The sequence below is a fragment of the Plecotus auritus genome (genome assembly GCF_963455305.1).
Source record: "Plecotus auritus genome assembly, chromosome: 7".
In the NCBI taxonomy this organism is placed as follows: domain Eukaryota; kingdom Metazoa; phylum Chordata; class Mammalia; order Chiroptera; family Vespertilionidae; genus Plecotus; species Plecotus auritus.
In genome coordinates this window covers 68,332,894-68,351,950 of record NC_137774.1, presented here as the reverse complement: position 1 = coordinate 68,351,950, position 19,057 = coordinate 68,332,894, and the positions used below count along the sequence as shown (strand labels likewise).

Below are 19,057 nucleotides of genomic sequence, written 5' to 3'. Positions count from 1 at the left end.
TCAGAGGAGCCAGAGCTGCCAAGCCGTTACTGCAGCCTGACAGGTGGCAGCTGCCCACATCCCTCCCGGGCCAGGCCTCACCTCCATCCCTCCTGGGGCCAGGATGGTCCCTTTCTGAGGCTCCGCCCCATCCAGCCCTGAGTGAAGGGCAAGCCACAGTCTGGTGGCTCCGCCTTCGCAGGCGGGGCTGGCTGTGCTGGTCTGTGTGGTTCCCCAGGTCTCTGGAGAAACTGGAGGGCCCTGAGCCCAGACCACCGCATTCCCCACTGCTTCCCTCGCTGGCACTGCCTTCAGAGCCCACATGCACCTGAGCCTGCACCCCTGAGACTGAGGCAGGGAATGAATGGGGGAGCAGGAGGGTATGAGGTGACACTGTGGGGCCCAAAGTAGGTAGGACTCTGCCCCTGGGAATCAGGCCCCAGCCACCCAGGCATGCAGAGGGCTCTCCCGGGCCCTGGGACCCAATCCCGGCATCAAGTCAGGCCACAGGCCCAGGCCTGTGCCAAATAGGCCACGTGTCCCCGTGAGCCATGGGGCTGTCTGCATGTCTAGACACGTGTGGCATGGATGACACCACTTCCAGGCTCCCAGCCCCTGCGGAAGGGACAGCCTATGGCAGCCATATTTGTGATCCTAACAACAAAGCTAATGACAGCCACCAAACATGAGCCCTTTCCGGGCGGTGCTCTGCGGCTGCTGCGTCACTGAAGGTGCACATCCTGCTGGGCGGAGGCCTCATTCGGAGGTGCCCTTCCCCAGCACGCTGGTGACTGGGAGCCGTGGAGGGGCTGGACTGCCAGGAGCAAGTCCAGCCCCCACCACTCTGCGGTGCTGGCCCCGCCTCCCCCAGTCCTGGCCAGGCCTCTGGCCACCAGCCTCCCCCAAGGCAAGGCTCAGACAGCATCAGTCCAGGATGAAATGTTGCCCGGGAGGCAACTGCCAGGTTATCAGGGGCTGGGCGTGCGGGGGAGGGCAGAGTCCTGCTTGTGCTTTCCTGTCTGTCCACACAGTAAATCCCACGCGAGGATTGGTTTTCCTTAGGACTGATGCTCCCCACGTGGCTGTTTGTCCTGAGTCCCAAGCCGGCCGTCCACGGGAGCAGCCGTGCGGTTTGCTCTCGCCACAGCCAGGGCCAAGGGACGATGGCGTGGAATCCCAGCCCTCGAGCCGTGTGCTCGAGCCGCACCTCCTGTGGTTTGGGGGCAGGAGCTTATTTGATTCACCCACCCAAGGGCACCTCTTCCTGATTCCCACAGGCCCATGCGGCCCACCATGTCCCCACTGCACAGCATCAGAGCCCAGACAGGCGCCTCTGACAACACCCAGCCGGCCTAATGCCCCAGGCCCCTCACTCCCCTCTCATCTCTAAGGCACACTGTGCTCCTTCTCCCGTCCCCAGTGCCAGCACCCCTAGGCCCCAACTGTCCACCGGGACCTGCTGCCGCTCCCTCCCTGGTCATCCAGCCTCTGCCCCACTCCCATCCCCAGGCTGCAGAGCTGATCACGCCCACCTCCTAACAGCCCTGGCACCCCTGTTACTGCCCATGCTGAGCTTCTGTTGTGTTGCCTTTCACTTTTCTTTGAGACCCAGTTAATACAGTTCAAATTTTTTTAATATTTTTGGTTCAAAATACAATATTGGGACTGGACACAAACAAACAAACAAACAAACAAACAAACAAAAAGCCCTCCTGTCAATGGCTCCGTGGCCCCAGGCGAGGCCACACTCCTTGTTATGATCCACAAGGTCCCCACACCCTGGCTGCAGTGACCCCTCAGCAGCAGACCTCGTGCCCCAAGCTCCAAGCAGCCTGTCCTGTCAGAGAGCCTCTCAGCGTTGCCCTCAACCCCAGGGCCTTTGCACATGCTGTGACTCTGCCCACACCCCTTGCCGCCTCCTTCCTCATCCTCCGTCCCTGCTGCCATGGCCCTTCCACTGCGAGGCCTGCCCACCCCCTCCGGTCCCAATCAGGCCTCTCCCCGGTTCACCTCCACAGCGCTTCTCACAGTCTGAAGTGACATTTTTGTTGTCAGAATTAACTTGGCAGCCCCAGATGCTTTCCTCCACCCTCACTTCCTCCTAAGCAAGGGGTCAGCATTCTGGCAGCAGCGGCTCTTCCCAGGGGATGGGCCTCCCAGCATGCCTGTCCTCAGGCCTGGCTGCCGCTGAGGAATGCCCATGAATCAACTTGACGTTTCCATTACCGAAGGCCAGGCGGCTGGCTTCAGTGGGGGTGGCGGGATGACGGCTCATCACAGCCACCAGCCGCAGAGGGACATGAGCCGGGTGCCCCCTGAGACTGGGCCTGCCCATCAGCCCTCCACCTGGGTAAGGCCCACGGCCCTGAAGGCCCTCTGTCTCTGGGGACACAGGGCAAATGATGTGGGCAAATGAGAGGGCAGAGCCCCATTTCAGGGCACTGGGTCAGTGCAGACACACGTGCACCCAAGTGTATGGGTCCAATGGGGGCACACAGCATGACGAGTGCCAAGGACACACGTTAGCACACGTGTACATGCAGAGTGGCATCCTGCGCTCAGATGTGTCCAGGTTAGCATGTGCCCTCAAGCCCAGGGCACGTGACCACAGGGACACTGGGTGCAAGTCCCCAGAGCAGAACATGAGAACCGCTCTGGGCTGTGGATCAGGCCAATGTATGAGGGTCAAGATGAAAGGCGCACACACACACAAAGCCAGCACCAGCCATGCAGTGGCCAGAAAGTGTCCACGGGCACGGGACTGAGCGGGGGAAGCTGCAGGGGCCAGAGGAGGGGCCTTCACTTCCCTGGCATGTTCTCTGTGCTCACTCAGGCATCCCTGCCTTCAAACCAGCTGGTTCTCCCTCCTCCCAGATCCGGGAGTGGCACGTGCTTCCTGCATGAAGCGAGCCTCCCAGTCACCCTCCGTGGGGACCCACTGGGGTCACTTGCCAGCCTGCCTGGAAGTGCTTCCTTCCATCTAACCAGCAGCCTTCCTGCTGCAGGCTCTGTAAGGCTGTTCTCACACCCTGCCCGCAGGTGCCCAGAAACGACAAAAGGACTTGAAGCCTGAGGGGTGGTGCAGTGGCCCTCGGGGAGCCGTCCACATATCATAGTCACGTACACTTGCACAATTATTTATTTAATGAGATTTTTCTTTAGGCCGACTCTTTCTTTTTACTCAAATGCCTATTTTGGTTTCATCTTAAGCAATAATGTCTGTGAACTCAGGCACTGATGTGCGCGTTATACATTTTTTCCTAAGACACAGTTACATAAACACAACTATTAAAATAGATTAAAATTTTACCCACGTGCCACCTAAAAGCATGTCCTGGACCTCTGAGGTCCACTTGCCAACTTCAGAAGGAGCTCAGTGAGCACGGAGCTCTGGAAGCCAGGTGCGGGCCAGTGCCTGTGTGGCGGCCGTCCAGCCCACATTTGTAGCCGCTGGGTTCCTCTTGCCCAGAGGCCAAAGCCTGGACTCCTGTCCTGACAGGCAAGGCCTTTGTAATTGGGCCTCCTCTCTCTCCAGACCCATCTCTTGCCCCACATAGTAGGTCCAAAAAGCTGAGCAAATGAAAGATGGGTTAATGAAGCACTCACTCAATTAATCAGTGCATGAATGAATGAATGAATGAATGAGCAGACACCTCCACCGGGAGCCCCAGGCACCGGGACTTTCCCTTCCTCAGTCCACCCCAAGCCCGTTGATCTGTCCCTCCTCACTAGCTCCTGCATCTGCCCTCTGTACTGTCCCCAGGGTCACACCCTCTTCTCTCTCCTCAGTCAGGGTGAGGAGGACGCCGGGGCTCGCCCCTCTATTCTCTGTCCATGGCTGTGATGGCCTTCCCAGAAGCGCAGTTGGGTGCTTCCCACTGTGCTGAAAGCAGCCGCTGTCGCTGCCCAGGACTAGTCTAAGCTTCCTAAGGGGCTTCGGCCCCGCTGGCCTGGCCCCACCCACCTCCACAACCTGCGTTATCACCACCTTGCTGCCCTCCTTTCTCACCACACCTGCCGTTAGACTGTTCTCAAGTTCCTACAATGCTCCCAACTGTCTTTCCCTCTACACGCGTGTCTACCTGACGTCTAGACAACTTTATGTTTTAGCTTAAGTGTCATTTTCCCAGAGGATCCTCCTCTCGCCACTGCCCCCCGCCCAGCAGGTGCTGCCTTGGGCGCCCACAGCTCCCTTCCTCCCCCCACGGCGGGAAGAGCAAACACTGGCAAAGCACGTGCACTGTGCCAGGCTCTGTCCAAAATGCTTCACGGACATCAGCTCATTTAGCCCTCGAAGCAGCTTTAAGAGGTAGTTGTAATGATCACCTATGTGCCCACGAGGATGAGGCACAAGAGAAGTCAGGCAAGTTGCCCAAGGTCTCAAGTGAAGGGGCTGGAATCTGAACCCGCGCTGCCTGGCCCAGAGCTGGGCGCCGCAGCTCTTCACACTGAACTGTCATCGTCTGTTAGTTATTTGTCCTGCCCATCTGTGAGCCCTGCGAAGACAGATACCCTCTCTGGATGGTTCCATATCCTACTCCGGTGCCTACCGCAGTGCTTGGCCCATAACAGGAACAATGGGCTATATCACTGGACAGATAAATATATGGATGGATGGCTGAAAAACGAGGATGGGTGATGCATGAAAGAATGATGTATGGATGTCTGATGCAGGGAATTATGACAACTGATGGATGGATGGATGATGGATGATGGATGGATAAATGATGGATGAATGATAGATGGATGGTGAATGGATGATGGGTAAATGGATGGATGATGGATGATGAATGAATGATGGATGATGAATGGATGATGGATGATGGATGGATAAAGGATGGATGGATGGATGGATGGATGGATGGATAATGGATGGATGGGTGATGGATGGATGATGGGTAAATGGATGGATGAATGATTAAATTGGTGGCGAGTTTATGGAAGAATGAAGGAGAACATTGTCTGCTTGAGAGAAAGCTCTAGAAATCCTTGGGGAAGGGACAGGGTCTCTTGGCATCAGGAGTCCTGGTTCAAGCTCCAACACTGCCCCATTTCTATAGTCCAGATCACAACTCTGCTAGCTTTGTGATCTTGGGTCAGTTTTCTTCATCTCTGTGATCCTAAGGTCTCCTGTCTTTAGAGTAAAAGTCTGTTTCCTCAGCATCTAAGCCCTGGTATTTGATGTAAAGGTGGCTCTAAACGTAAGGTAAAGAGTCCCCATGGGGGTCAGAGTGGCTGAGGATCTGGGTGTGAGGCCCTTTCTCTTGCCCATCCCAAATTTCCCATCTGCCTGACGCCCCCACCCTACCCACCCTCTGGAATCCAAGGCCGCCTGCAGCCTGACCCGACCCCCAGACCCAGCGAGGCTCTAGGCTTCCTCCCTCCCACACCGTGTCGGACTCTGGCCGCAGCACACTCAGGCTGTCCACCTCAGGCTCCTCGGGGACCTGATAGGATGGAGCCATGAAGGGGCAGCCAAGCCCAGAGAGCAACTGGCCTCCACACACACAGCAAGAAAACAGGTTCAACAAGCATTTATTCAGCCCCTGCTGTGTGCTTGCTGTGTGACCCCTGCAGTGCCATGCCCTGCCCCCGAAAGGTTATGTGTCACTGGGCACCTCCTGAACTTCCTAGCTGGCTCGGGGGACCCCAGGCTTCCAATGGCCGATGTCCGCGTTTTTCCTGGCACCCGCAAGAGTGAGAAGTTGCTGTCCCGAAGTTGCTCTGTGCAGCCCTGTGTACTCCGCAGGCCCGCAGGCCCGCAGGCCCCACTGCTCGGGCCCGAGACCCAGGCAGTGATGGGCAGGGCCGGCCGGTGTCTCCCGTGCAGGCTGGCTGGGTTCAGAGCGCACAGGCCAGGTTTCGGTGGCGCCAGACGCGCGGCCTTGTTGGGGGGCTGGTGCTGACGGTGGCTGGGTCTGGGCCGGCTGGTCTCGGTCACACCCAGTGCCCCAGGACCCAGCACTGGCGGCTCAGTTCCGCGGCCTCGTGTGCAGAGCTCCGCGGCCAGGAATCGCCCATGTGTGGCTGGTGTCCTGCCGAGAGACGGGGGGTCAGGCTAACAGTGCTCCCTCCCCCTGCACCCCTGCGCCCCTCCTGCCCACTGCCCCACCAGCTCACTACCCACCCACCCACTGGCCTCCCACCTGACCTCCAACACTCCCCCGACCCAGCTGTCTGCCCACATGCAGCTCCCACCCACTGTCACATTCACCAGCTCACCCATCCACATACCCAGCTCTCCACCCCACCCCACGCCCCCTACCCACCATCCACCCACCAGTCCACCAACACCTAGACATACACCTGCCAATATCCACAGCCACCAATGTATCCACCACTCCACTCACACACTCCCCCCCCAACACTCGCCCGCAGCCCTAAAACCCACTCACGCACCTCCGCCCACCAACACACCACACGCCACCGTGCACCATCCATCCTCCCACCACCCCCTTAACACACCCACCAGCCCTGCTTCCCACATACACCTCTACCCACAGCCCCAAACAACCACTCGTTCACCCGCCATCCACCCTCCTACTCACCACCTTTTCGCCTACTCCCAGCCTGCTGACACACCCGCTAACGCACCAAGTCCCCAACCCCATCCTCCTGCCCCCAACTCACCAACATCCCACCCCTGCCCCACCACCAGCCCTCACACCCTCCTACCACACTCACCCACCTTACACCAGGCCACCCCCACCCACTCTCCATCTCTGCTTTCCTTTCACCCACCCACTCCCTCAGTCCCACCAATCGCTCCCCTGCCCACCATTTACCCACCACCCATCCCAGCCACCCCGCAACCACCCCTCCCCACCCATCGGCCCATGTGCCTGAGCTGCACTGTGTCCTGCGTGTGCTGGGAGCTGTGGGAGGGTGAGGACGCGTGGAGAGGCACGTGGGCCAGTCCTTAGCTGGCCCAGGGACAGCGAGGGCCCGGCTGACTCCGAGCAGCTCTCTGGGCCAAGCTCCCGGGCAGAGGCCCACCCCTCAGCAGGAGGGCTGGGAGCTGTCCTGATGCACGGGCACACCCCAGTTTTCCCTGAGCCTCAGGAGCTTGCTCCATGCAAGAGCCTCCCTGACGTCTTTCTGACATGCCAGACCATTTTCCTCTCCACACTGTGGCCTAAAGGGCACAATGTCCTTGTACCTGCCGTGACTCAAACCCTCAAGGCCCAGCTCACATCTGCCTCCTGCAGCAAGCCCTCAGCGTCCTCTCTCAGCCCGCAGGGGTCCCCTTCATCTCAAACACCCACCCCGAGTGACTCTCCTCAGCCGGGGGCCCAGGAGAGCTATGGCTCAACCCAGGGAGGCCGCTGCACGGGGTCGATGGGGGTGAAGAAGGAGGGGCACCCTGGAGGGCATGGGAGAAATGGACAGGACACCACGCCGGGAGGCAGCCACCGCCATGTCACAGATGAGGAAACCGAGACGCAACAAAGACAGCGGCCACCTTAGGAGTCCCACCAGAGTGGAACTGGATTGAATAAATTTCTTCCTGATTGCAAACTTTCACGTTAAAAGACACTTGCTCCGTGTGTTTTTTCCTGCGCAAAGGGGTACTCAGACCTTCTTGTCACCCTGCAGGTCAGTGAGCGCCTTTACAGCGAACCCCTGGGCGTGGAAATCCCTGCTGAAGCCGAGCCCCTGCTCGCACACCTCCTCCACACAAAGCAGCTCTGAGCAGGGAAGGTTCCCCGGTAACAGAGGCGGAAGGAACAGGGAGTGAAGATGGCCATGCGCGGCGCGTTTCCCCTCTGGCTTTCTCCGGTTTAATATCCGTCAGTGTTGGCTGGTGCTCTGCTCACTTCACTCTATCTTTTAGAAGGGGTGGGAAACAGTTGGCAAACATTCTGGGATCGTGTGGCCTCAGGAAAAACATTTGTTTTGGCCCCAGTCACTGAGACAGTTGCGTTCTTTGGAAGTGCTTGCTGCCAAGGTATTAGAGTTTGAGATTTTTAAAAAAAATCTAAAAGCAAACATTTGGTGCAAAGGAAGGTTTGATTACTTCCCTAAATGAGTGTTTAAAAGTGATTGTAGTTGTTCTTACGTTGCTAATAGGCATAACCCTGGAGAGTTCATTGGAACAGAGAAAAGGTCAACAATAAATGAAATAAAATAATTAACCCTGGTCAGTGTGATCAGTGGTTAGAGCGTCGCCCCCCTCCCTCCGCCCCCCACTGAAGGGTCACAGGTTCGATTCCCGGTCAAGGGCACGTACCTGGGTTTCAGGTTCATCTTTGGCCCCAGTCTGGGCATGTGCGGGAAGCAACCAATTGATGTGTCTCTCTCACATTGATGTTGCTCTCTCTCTCTCTCTCTCTCCCCCTCCCTCCCACTCTCTCTAAAAATTAAATTTTAAAAAGTAAAGAAAGGCCATGATCCCTGTCCTTCCTTGAGTTAAAATCAGGCTCCTTGCCCCCTGGATCCAGAGGCCAAGTCACTGAAGACCAGGCCCTCCTCCCCTCTCCAGCCTCCCAGCAGGGCTTGGGGCTCAGAGCCACTTGCTGGGGGGCTGGGTGTTCTGTCCTCCGCAGGCCTGAGAGCCCCCACTGCCCACCAGGACTCCCCGCTCACTCCCTCCTTATAGTCCCTTCTCTGTGGGGCCAGTCACCAGCCAAGAAACAAAGCAAAGCAAAAACAAAACAGCCCTAACACTGCAGATTGAGAAACCCTACGTCCAAATGCCCCGGCCCAGGCGATACCGGGAGTGGGCAGAGGCCAGAGCGGCCGTTCCTCAGCTCCCGGCAGTGCTTGCTGCGGGGACTGTGAGCTCTCGTCTTCCAAAGCGTTCCGACAAACTGAATCGGAGTTTCAAATTAAAATCTCCAGTGAAAATGATCACAACTAAGATTTTAAAAAATTTAAGTCACCCGTGGGCCAAGCAGAATTCTGAGGCCAGACTCCACCCAGGAGGCCGTGTCTGCCCGTTTCTCCACCTGCGTCCCACTCCACGCGTCCGTCTGTGGCTTCGCACGCCCTGCCTCTCTGCCAGGGTGATCTCCCTGCTGGCCTCTGGCTGTCCAGTCCCCACTTCTCTTTGAAATGCTCCCTCTTTGTGTCCCCCACACACTGCACATCCTTCTCCCCCTGTGCTTGTCACTTTGTGTTGTGGTGTTTCCCCAACTAACCTGGGGGTTTGATGCAGGCAGAGATCAGGCAGCTCCCTCCTGGGGCCCTCACCCCCCGCCCCCCCACACACACACACCTGGCCGGGCACAGAGGGAGTCCTGAGCTGGCTTTATAACAAAGAAACTGTGCAGGAGGGGGATGGAGTGACCCTGAGTGGGGCGGGGGGTGGTGGTGGGGATGGGGGGCTTCACCTGTCCTTCCCAGCCTGAGTCTGTTCACCATGAGAGGCTCTCTGCTCAGCCTCTCCTCCTTGGGTGGTGGGGGGGGGGGGGGTAGGGCGAACAACTGTACTTGGAGTCTGACAGTCATCGGTTCAAATCCAAGTTCTCCCACTTACACGCTGCGTGACCTTTGCATTGAGCTGCGTGACTTTTGACAAGTTAGGTCACCTCTCTGAGACAGCAAACGGATGCGACCCAGAAAGCAGCAGGAGGCCCCTGCAGAGAAGCCCCCGTTACCCAATCTCAGAGAGACGTGAAAACGAAGTGCCAGACCATTTGCAGTGCTGGGTGCACCTGCCTCTTCACAGAGGGGAAGCCCAGGCCCCTGGTGGGAAGAGATCTGTCCACGGCCCCACTCCGAAGGCTGGTGGCAGTACTGTATTTTAAATCCCCGGAAACCTCCGAGGCTTCGCAGAGTCCTCAGCACATTGGAGGCTCTCCATGTGATTTCTCTTCCATTTTAAACCCAAATATCAAAACGTGAACATACTTCGCGTCCGTCTCTTCCCGTCTTAACAGGAAAATCACTGTCCTGACTCTCTCCAAGGCACCAGGATCCAGGGGTCAGCTCTTAGCTCTGCGGAACTGAGTGAAATCACATCTAAAATGGGTTCGTTCCGTTGGGAGGCCCTTGGAAACCAAGAATGCCAATGCCCATGCCACCACGGGGTGCATTGCAGATGGGGAAACGGGCTCTTGGAGGGGAGGGCACTTGTCCGAGGTGCTCTGGAGGTGGTGGAGAAGTTAGTGAGGGTGGGCGGGCTTCGGGGTGGGCAGGTGGCTAGTACTGGAGCTCCAACCCCACTGCAGCCCAGCCCGGCACCAAGAGCCAAGAGCCAGATCCCTTTAAAAGGGCGTGCCTTCTGGAGACTCCCGCTGTCCGAGGTGCTGAAGGCCCAGCCAGAGCCTGCAGTTTGGCTGCCTAACCTTGAACCCCGGCTCTAAAAAGGGATGTCATGTGGGGAGAAATGAATCAAGGGGAGCGCCAAGATGCCTGGTTTTGAAGACTCTTCAGCTAGTGATACCACCATCCCTCTTGCATTGCCTAAAATGTCACAACCCTGGCAAGGCACCCGAGGGCCTCTCTCAGGGGACCCTGCTCTGTAAAGCCGCACCCTGAGGGGCTCAGGGACTCCATCACATCTGGTGAGATGTTACCTCCCCTCCCAGTTTCCATCCTAGGCCGGACGCAGCGTGAGGACACAGACAGCTCTGCTTTTACCCGTCACCGCGTCCCAGCACGAGGGCAATCCCAGGCCAGTGCTGATGGTACGCGGCTGCTGAATGAATGACGTCTGGGGGACTTGGGAAGAAGAGCAGACTGTGTGGGACCCACATGGAGGGCAAAGTTGGGTTGACTGGTCCACCTTAGGGGCATATTATCCAGGGGATTGAATGGGGACCCCCATCCTTCCTTCACCGGAGTCCATCTTCCCAGACCCATGTGTCTGTGCTAAAACATTCTCTTTGTCTCTTTTTCACACTTGAAATCAGACTGAGTCCACCTAACCCGCCCCCTGTCCTCAGAGCCACTGATTCTTTCATTCCCTTGTTAAACATTTGCTGAGCACCTACTGTGTGTCAGCTCCATATTGAGTGCCTGGTCTACAGACATGAGTGAGGCACAGACCTACCCCCTCTCCCCCCTCCCCCCACCGTGTCTACAGCACACGAGGAGACGATAAGAGCAAACACGCTTTCAGCTCTCACTATGTCACATCCCGGCGCCACTGCCTGTGCGTCACTGGCTCAGTTACTCCTCAGAAATGAGTTAGGTGTCATTACTATGCCCATTTTATGGATGAGAAAACTGAGGCCCAAATAGGTTGTCATTTGTCCAAGGTCTCTCTGCTGGGATTTGAACCCAGGCAATCTCACTCCAAAGCCTGGGTAACTAAGTTCTGCCTCATCGATGTGGGTGCCTGGCCAGGAAAATGCAGAGGTGAGGGTGACCACCACTGCCAGGGCTGGGGAGGCGCTGGTGGCTGTTCCCAGACATTTGAGCCAGACTTTGAAAGCACCTGTGGGGCTCATGATTCCACTGGGGTTTTTTTGTGGGTTTTTTTGTTCTGTTTTGTTTGCCAAATGGAGGAAGGGAGCAGGTGTCCTCCTGGCAGAAGGAATAGGGTGTGAAATAGGTCCTTGGCAGGTAAATGAGGTTTTGAGGAGGTGTGAAAACCCGGCAATGTTGGTGGCTAGGGAAAGCAAGGAGGCCTGGGAAGCTGGGGTGAGGAGTGCAGGGTGCATGTGTGAAGGACTCAGCAGGCCTCCTGGGGGATAGGGTCCCTCCCATCCCGGGGGATTCTACCGGGTCATCAGATTTAAGGTTGGATTCTGGGCCTGCCCCAAAGCAGAGCACTGACATCTCCAGCAAGGCCAGTATTTTAACAGCTGCCCCAAGTGTTTCTTGGGGTCAGGAGTGATTGCAGGAGCACGGCCTCACGCAAAAACAGGCATAAGAAGAACAGTGGCAGCTTCAGTGTGGAGTCGCCAGGAAAACGGCGTTGTTTCTGGGAAGCCAAGGGTCACCACCTGTAACCGGACCTGCTCCTCAGAGCCACACTGCCTGGGGAGCGGGTCCCGGAAGTCAGTCAGTCCCAGAAGGCGCTGGCGACAGACTACGTGCTCACACCGGGGCTGCCCGTGAACCAGGCAGCGAGGTCCCCGTCCAGGGACGTCTCCATTCTAGTGGAGAGAGAGTTCCCAAAGACGACTCAGCGTGGTGAGTGGCTGAAGAAAGATGAAGTCATGATGGGCTGGTGAGGGGAGGTCTCGGCGGGGATGTGCCAGAGGGGCCGGCCCAGCGCCCGCCACCACCCGGTGTCACCACAGGAGGGTGTGGAGCTGGGGGTGAGGAAAGCATGGTCAGGTTTGTGTCTTAGGAGGAGGATTGGCAGGGCGTTGGCCCTAGAGCAGCAATTTCCACCCAGAACCGCTGAATAGCCCAAGCAAGGGACAAAGCAGACTCGGAGGGGCAGGTGTTGGGCTGGGGCGAGTGCTGCTTGGGGCTTGGTCTGTGGGCCAGCAGAAGTGGCATCACTGGGGATGTGTTAGAAATGTGAACCCCAGGCCCCGTCCAGCCCCCCTGAGCCCCAAATCCAGGGCTGGGCCTGGCGATCTGCATTTTAAGGAGCATCCCCCCCCACCCCCGCCCCAGGTGATTCTGATGCTGACATTGGCTTGGACCTCTCAACCCCCATGCCAGGCATTACCAAGCTGCAAGCCTGTCTGTGGGCCCAACAAGTTGGCATTGATACTAATTTCAGAAATAGTGTCTGTTTCCATTTTAATAAAGGAGCAGACTTCAACGGGACTCCATTGGATTTGATCTTGATCTAATAAAAATGCCAAGTTGCTCTGGGTCCAGAAAAGTCTTCCTTGCAATTCCCTGTGCTGTTTTGAGGGCAGTGGCGGCAGAGACTCGTCTAGACGGAGCTCCCAGAAGCCACCTCTGTTGCCAGTGAGCGACAGCCTCACCCAGCTCAGCCTCCCAGACACACCTGGCAAAATCAAAAGCTTGTCTTGGGCATTGAACTTGACAGCTGCAATCAGTTGCAAACCCCAGTTGCCCCTGAAAGGAAGATGCAGACACCTGGACCATAAGGCAGCAGCCTCTCCGTCAAATGTCACATCTGATGTGCTTCTGAGCGAGCTGGTGGCCCTGCAAAGCCCCAAAGGCAGGTTTCAGAAGCAAACGCTTTCCTCAGGAAAAAAAAAAAAATCGTGGCAGAATCCATATCACAGCAGCCTAAGAAACAGTAACCAATTTAAGATAACCAAAAGTAAATGTCGCTGCTCATGTCACAGTGGCTGCTCGGGTGGGAAAGAGTGGGAGGGAATTGGAGGTCAGAGCCAGCCGTTGAGTACCTACTGCGTGCCACGCACTGTTCTAGGCTCTCGGGATACAGACACGAACAAAACAAGACAGGGTGCCTGTTCTCAGGGAACCCAGCGGGGAGAGACAACAGAACCAAACGCAAGCATGTCCATGTGAAAGGTCCGAGCGGGGCGGACACTGGGATGGACAGAAAACAAGGCGATGGCGGGCAGCTGGGGCCGCTTCTCTGAGCAAGTGGCCTGCTGGCCGAGACTAAAGATGAGACGAAGTCAGCCATCCAGGGCGTTAGAGGGAGAGCATTCCGGGCAGAGAGGACAGCAGGTGCAGAGGCCCTGTGAAGGCAATGTTTCGTCTGCTCAAGAAAGGCCAGGGGGAGAGGACCGTGGTCGAGGGTTCAGGGCGCCAGAGCAGGACAGCCTGGCCCCCAGGGTGAGGGAAAGCTCTACCGCAAGCTGCGCTGCGCCCCCAGGGGACTGAAGATCTCCGCCAAGTCCCTTTGCCTTTCAGCGCCTTAGTTTTCACATGCATCATAGCCGTCCTCCCTTCCCAGGCCGCCGCCACGCACCCTTGCGAAGGGCTCAGCAGAGACCCGCTCACAGCACGTGTGTAATAACTCGGGCTCCCGGCATTCCTCCTCCCCAGTCCCCGGTGCCCAAAAGTCAGCCCACCACCAAAGCTGAGCAGCTCCTGGGTGCAGAAATATTGCAAAACCTGCCCAGGCATCTCCAAAATATTTTCTTGGCCAAAAACCCACTAGCGGCGAAGAGGCTGCATTCTGGAGACGGCGTCGTTCCCGGGACGGTCCGATCGGGCTGCTTTCCCAGCCCGAGCTCTGTGAGGACCAAGTCCACAGTGGCTGCGCCCTGTACCCTCATAGGCTGCCCCGCTTGGCAGGTGGGGTGTCCCCCCACGGGGACCCGGTTACTGACATGTGGAAGCTCACCCTGGTGGCTCAGGGTACGGCCTCTGGAGCCAGATGGGCTCCATGCAAATCCCAGCCCAGCCATCTCCTGGCACAGCACCCCTTCCGTGGGCCTCACTGCCCCTGTCTGTAAAATGGGCTGTGTTTAGGATTAAATGAGTGGGTAGATGTGACATCCTCGGCAGGTGCACAAAGCTGAGGTACAGCATCAGACGTGGGGCCTGACTCTTCTCGCTGGTTACTGTCATCAAGGCCAGGTGTCACCACCACGGCTATGGATTCCAGCAGGTTGGACCACCCCCGACTAAGTTCCCTGCCCAGCCCTCCCTCTCCTGCACCCACCCTCACCCCCGGCCAGACGAGGCGCCTGGGTTGACCCCAGTGTAGCTCAGGCCACACGGCACAGCGGTGGCCTGGGAGCTGCCGGCCCAGGATCAGGCCTTATCTCTCCCCATGCTCAGCACAGGCCCCACCCGGGGCAGCATCTGTAGTAAAGATTTGTTCACTACTAATAAGTGAATGAATAAATGACTTTCCTGTGGCCACAGAAGCAGCCCCTTTAGGATAATTAAAGTGACTGCACACAGGCATTCGACACTTTCTGGCCCGCTCCTCCCTCAGCTCCGACAGCAGATGGGCCCTTTTCTTCCTCGTTCTTTTAGGTATACATTGATTGATTTCAGAGAGGAAGAGAGAGAAACATCAATGATAAGAGAGAACCACTGATCAGCTGCCTCCTGCGCGCCCCCCAGTGGGGATCGAGCCCGCAACCCGGGCACGTGCCCTTGACCGGAATCAAACCTGGGACCCTTCAGTCCCCAGGCTGACGCTCTGTCCACTGAGCCAAATCAGCTCTTCCTCGTTCTTTTAACTCTGGATCCCCAGCGCCTCCCCGGCCCCTGGGAGAATCAGCCAAAGCTGCCAGCTCGGCTCCCTGGTGAAAGGCACGCCTGGCAGCGCTGTGGTGGGTCTGAGGTTCATTGCTTCCCTGAAAGGCTGGGAATTGGGAACCTTGGGGGAGGGGCAGCTGACAGCTTTTCACAGCCCATCCCCCTGCTTCCCCAGCTTCTCCTTGGGACCCAGGGAGTTAGGACCTCGTTGCCTCACTGCCTCCCCCCACACTTTTCCCTGAAGGGTCCCGGCAGCCCCTTGCTTTCCACTATCTCCATCCCCAGCCTGCCCGCCCTCAGACTGGACGTGGGTGAAGCCCACAAACCTGTCCTCCCCACAGCACTGAGATGGGCACACTGCTGGCCTCCCGCACAGCGCCTCACGGCCCCAGCGACGCTCACCCCGGTCCACCTGCGGCCTCGGACAACGACCAGGACGTGCTGTCACGTCTGGGGGATGACTCAGACGCGTGTGCTCCGCACTGGCTGCCCAAGGCCCTGCGGGGGACAGCGCTGGCGGCTGGACAATGGGCGTTCACCGCCACCCGCCTTGCCCTGCTTCATCCCCGCGCCTGCTCCTACTTGGGTTTTCTGAGGTCACCAAGCAAGCTACTTGCTGTCGAATCCTTATTCAACAACAAACTACGACAACCCAGTCTCCGGAACCCAAACAACGACGACACCGACAATTCTTCCAGCAAAGACCCCCCCACACACCCCTGCCCCGCTTTGATCTCCGTTCCATCTCCGGCCGCTGCTGTCTCTCCCGGGAATGAGAGCAACACCCGCTAAGCTGTGCGGGCCGTGCCCAGCTCCCCTCCAGTCCTTTCCCGCCTGTGGGTGGAGGGAGAGACGGATAAGGACAGGGACACAGATAAACAGACTGAGGAGGCCCACATTGGGAGAGAGCAGAATAGTTAATACATGGTAATACAGGAATAACCACGGCACTCTCACAACTGTAAACCTGCTTTTGCCTGCCTGTATAGCTCTAGGTGTACAGACGGATGTAGATATATAATCTGAAAGGTCTCTTCCCTGCTCAAAATGCCCGGGGTCCCCACGACACCCCCTCTTCCCACGGCTGCCCCCCTACCTCCAGCCCCGCCTCCCACTCCCACCACCTCCCGCCACGGCCACGCTGGCTCCCAGGCCTGGCTGCTCCTGCCCCCGGGCTGTGCCCCCGCGGCCCCTCTGCCTGGCCCTTTATTTGACCGACTCCTTCTCATCCTTCCCTTCCCCCTCCTCGGAGACGTGGCTCTAAAGGAGCCGCCGGTCTGCTTCCTCTTCACCATCGCACACTGCCCCTTAGCCCCTGAGGAGGTCTTGTTTGTTTCTGGGTTCACTTCTGCTTGCTCCTCTCCCTGGACTGCCAGCTCCCGCAGTCTGTGCCCGCCTTGATCCCGGGGTCTGTGCCCCCCTTGATCCCGGGGTCTGTGCCCCCCTTGCTCCCGTGGCCTGTGCCCCCCTTGCTCTGGGGTCTGTGCCCCCCTTGCTCCCGTGGCCTGTGCCCCCCTTGCTCTGGGGTCTGTGCCCCCCTTGCTCTGGGGTCTGTGCCCCCCTTGCTCCCGGGGTCTGTGCCCCCTTGCTCCCGGGGTCTGTGCCCCCCTTGCTCCTGCGGTCTGTGCCCCCCTTGCTCCCGGGGTCTGTGCCCCCCTTGCTCCCGGGGTCTGTGCCCGCCTTGCTCCGGGGTCTGTGCCCCCCTTGCTCTGGGGTCTGTGCCCTCCTTGCTCCCGGGGTCTGTGCCCGCCTTGCTCCGGGGTCTGTGCCCCCCTTGCTCCGGGGTCTGTGCCCCCCTTGCTCCCGCGGTCCGTCCAGCACTAGCACGGACGAGCTCAGAGCAGACGCAGTGAGTACTTGTGGAAGGAAAGCAGGTGGAATCTGCGCAGGCTGTTGACCCAGCCAATGCATCCAATGCTCCCTCCACTTCAGGAGGTGAGCCAGGCACCAGGTGGGGGAGGCTGTGGGACCTGCGCTGGGCCTGCAGGGCTTCCGTGGTCCCCTGACCCTGGGTCTCCTCATTCTTAATTCCAGGGCTGCTGTTAGGGCCAGACTGGCTCCCTTTGGCCTTCCCTCTTCCCAGCTCCCTAGCTGGCCCCAAAAGAGCCCCCAGCTTTTTTCCACAGGGTGTCCTGCCCACCCTGCAGGGGCCCTGGGGCAGCTCAGCCCAGCGGGCAGCCAGGTCTCCCTTTGTCCCTGCCATATGCTTCCTGGGCTCTCTGCTGGCTTATCTCTGAGGCGTGTGCTCCCAGCTGCCTCCACACCCTTGTTCTCGCCCCTTCTTCCAGGACGCCCTCCGCCCTGGCACAGACACCTGCCACTGGCCATGGGGTGTGAGCCCAGGGCCACCCAGAAGCCACCTCTTGTTCCTCAGGCAGGTCGCCCTCCTGGGCCGGTGGCTCCTGCAGGAGCCCCTTTCCTCCAAGAGAAGCCAGACCCTCTCCTCTCCTCCCCTCTCCTCTCCTCTGCTCCCCTCTCCTCTCCTCTCCTCTCCTCTCCTCTGCTCCCCTCTCCTCTCCTCTCCTCCCCTCCCCTCCCCTCCCTTCCCCTCTCCTCCCCTCTCCTCTCCTCCCCTCTCCTCTCCTCTCCTCTCCTCTCCTCTCCTCTCCTCTCCTCCCCTCCCCTCCCCTCTCCTCTCCTCCCCTCCCCTCCCCTCCCCTCCCCTCTAATCTCCTCTCCTCTCCTCCCCTCTCCTCTCCTCCCCTCCCCTCCCCTCCCCTCCCCTCCCCTCTCCTCTCCTCCCCTCCCCTCCCCTCCCCTCCCCTCTCCTCTCCTCCCCTCCCCTCCCCTCCCCTCCCTTCCCCTCTCCTCTCCTCTCCTCCCCTCCCTTCCCCTCCCCCTCTTTCCTCCCCCCTCCCCTCCCCTCCCCCATCCCCTTCCCCATCCCTCCCCCCTCCCCTCCCCTCTCCTCCCCTCCCCTCCTCTCCCCTTCCTCCCCTCTCCTCCCCTCCCCTCCCCTCCCCTCCCCTCCCCTCTCCTCTCCTCTCCTCTCCTCTCCTCCCCTCCCTTCCCCTCCCCCATCCCTCCCCCCTCCCCTCCCCTCTCCTCCCCTCCCCTCCTCTCCCCTTCCTCCCCTCTCCTCCCCTCCTCTCCCCTCTCCTCTCCTCTCCTCTCCTCCCCTCCCCTCCCTTCCCCTCCCCCTCTTTCCTCCCCCCTCCCCTCCCCTCCCCCCTCCCCTCCCCCATCCCTCCCCCCTCCCCTCCCCTCTCCTCCCCTCCCCTCCTCTCCCCTTCCTCCCCTCTCCTCCCCTCCTCTCCCCTCTCCTCTCCTCTCCTCTCCTCTCCAGCAGGCCTCCCCGCCCCCACCTCCATCCGCTCTCTCCAGGCACAGCCATTCTCACTCTGCTGCTAGGATCACAGGAATTGGAGTCAGACAGGCCTGAGTTTAAATAGTCACTGTCTTAGTCTGGGTCTCCCCAGAAGCAGACCCCGAGGTAGGAATTCAAGAGTAGGGACGGATCTTGAGGTGCAAAGCACAGGCCTCATGGTGACCCCACCCTGGGGGCGAGGGAGCTGCCCGCCCTCTGTGGGCGCAGGTGGGCGAAGCCCCAGCCACCGAGACCTGGACTCTGGCAGTTGGAAGACACTGAGCTTCCTGAAAGCTGCGACGTGGGCCGGGCACTGGCAGCGCCTGCTCTGACTGTTCTGCCACTGACTCTCTGAGCTGTGTGACCTTAGGCAAGTTACTCCACCTCTCTGGGCCTCAATTTCCTCATCTGCAAAATGTGGAGCATACTTTCTGTGGGGGTTGGGGGTCAGCAAGAATAGGAGGTCAGGCATGAGAAGCCCTTCAGATGGGCAGGGTGGGCAGGGAGCACATGGAGGGCATTCAGGGGCTCAGCGGAGATTCTGCCCCTTTAACTCCAGTCTCACGTCGCTCTTCCCTCTCCTGTCTGGAGCGGGTCCTGCTCTCTTTTTACCTCCCCTCTGCTTTCTGGCCCAGACATGTCTGTTCCGAATGGGTGTCCTAGATTCTGTCTATGTGTCCCCCACAGCGAGGCACCCGAAGCTGCAGGAGCATCCGCAGCTCAGACAAATCCTGTCCACCGTCACATCCCTGCCCTGGC

The 19,057-nt window shown here is 58.9% G+C and overlaps 1 protein-coding gene across 3 annotated transcripts in view; it reads right to left on the bottom strand.

The window, feature by feature from the left end:
- Positions 1–1,602: 1,602 nt before the first annotated feature.
- Positions 1,603–19,057, bottom strand: part of GSG1L (GSG1 like) — a 200,358-nt gene continuing 182,903 nt past the window's right edge. The window contains exon 7 of one of the 3 annotated variants that reach the window (XM_080682039.1): positions 1,603–6,014. In XM_080682039.1, the coding sequence (XP_080538165.1) occupies positions 5,917–6,014 (98 nt within the window). In that variant the 3' untranslated portion in view covers positions 1,603–5,916. The remainder of the gene's footprint in view (positions 6,015–19,057) is intronic. The other 2 variants (XM_080682041.1, XM_080682040.1) reach the window with 2 other exon arrangements.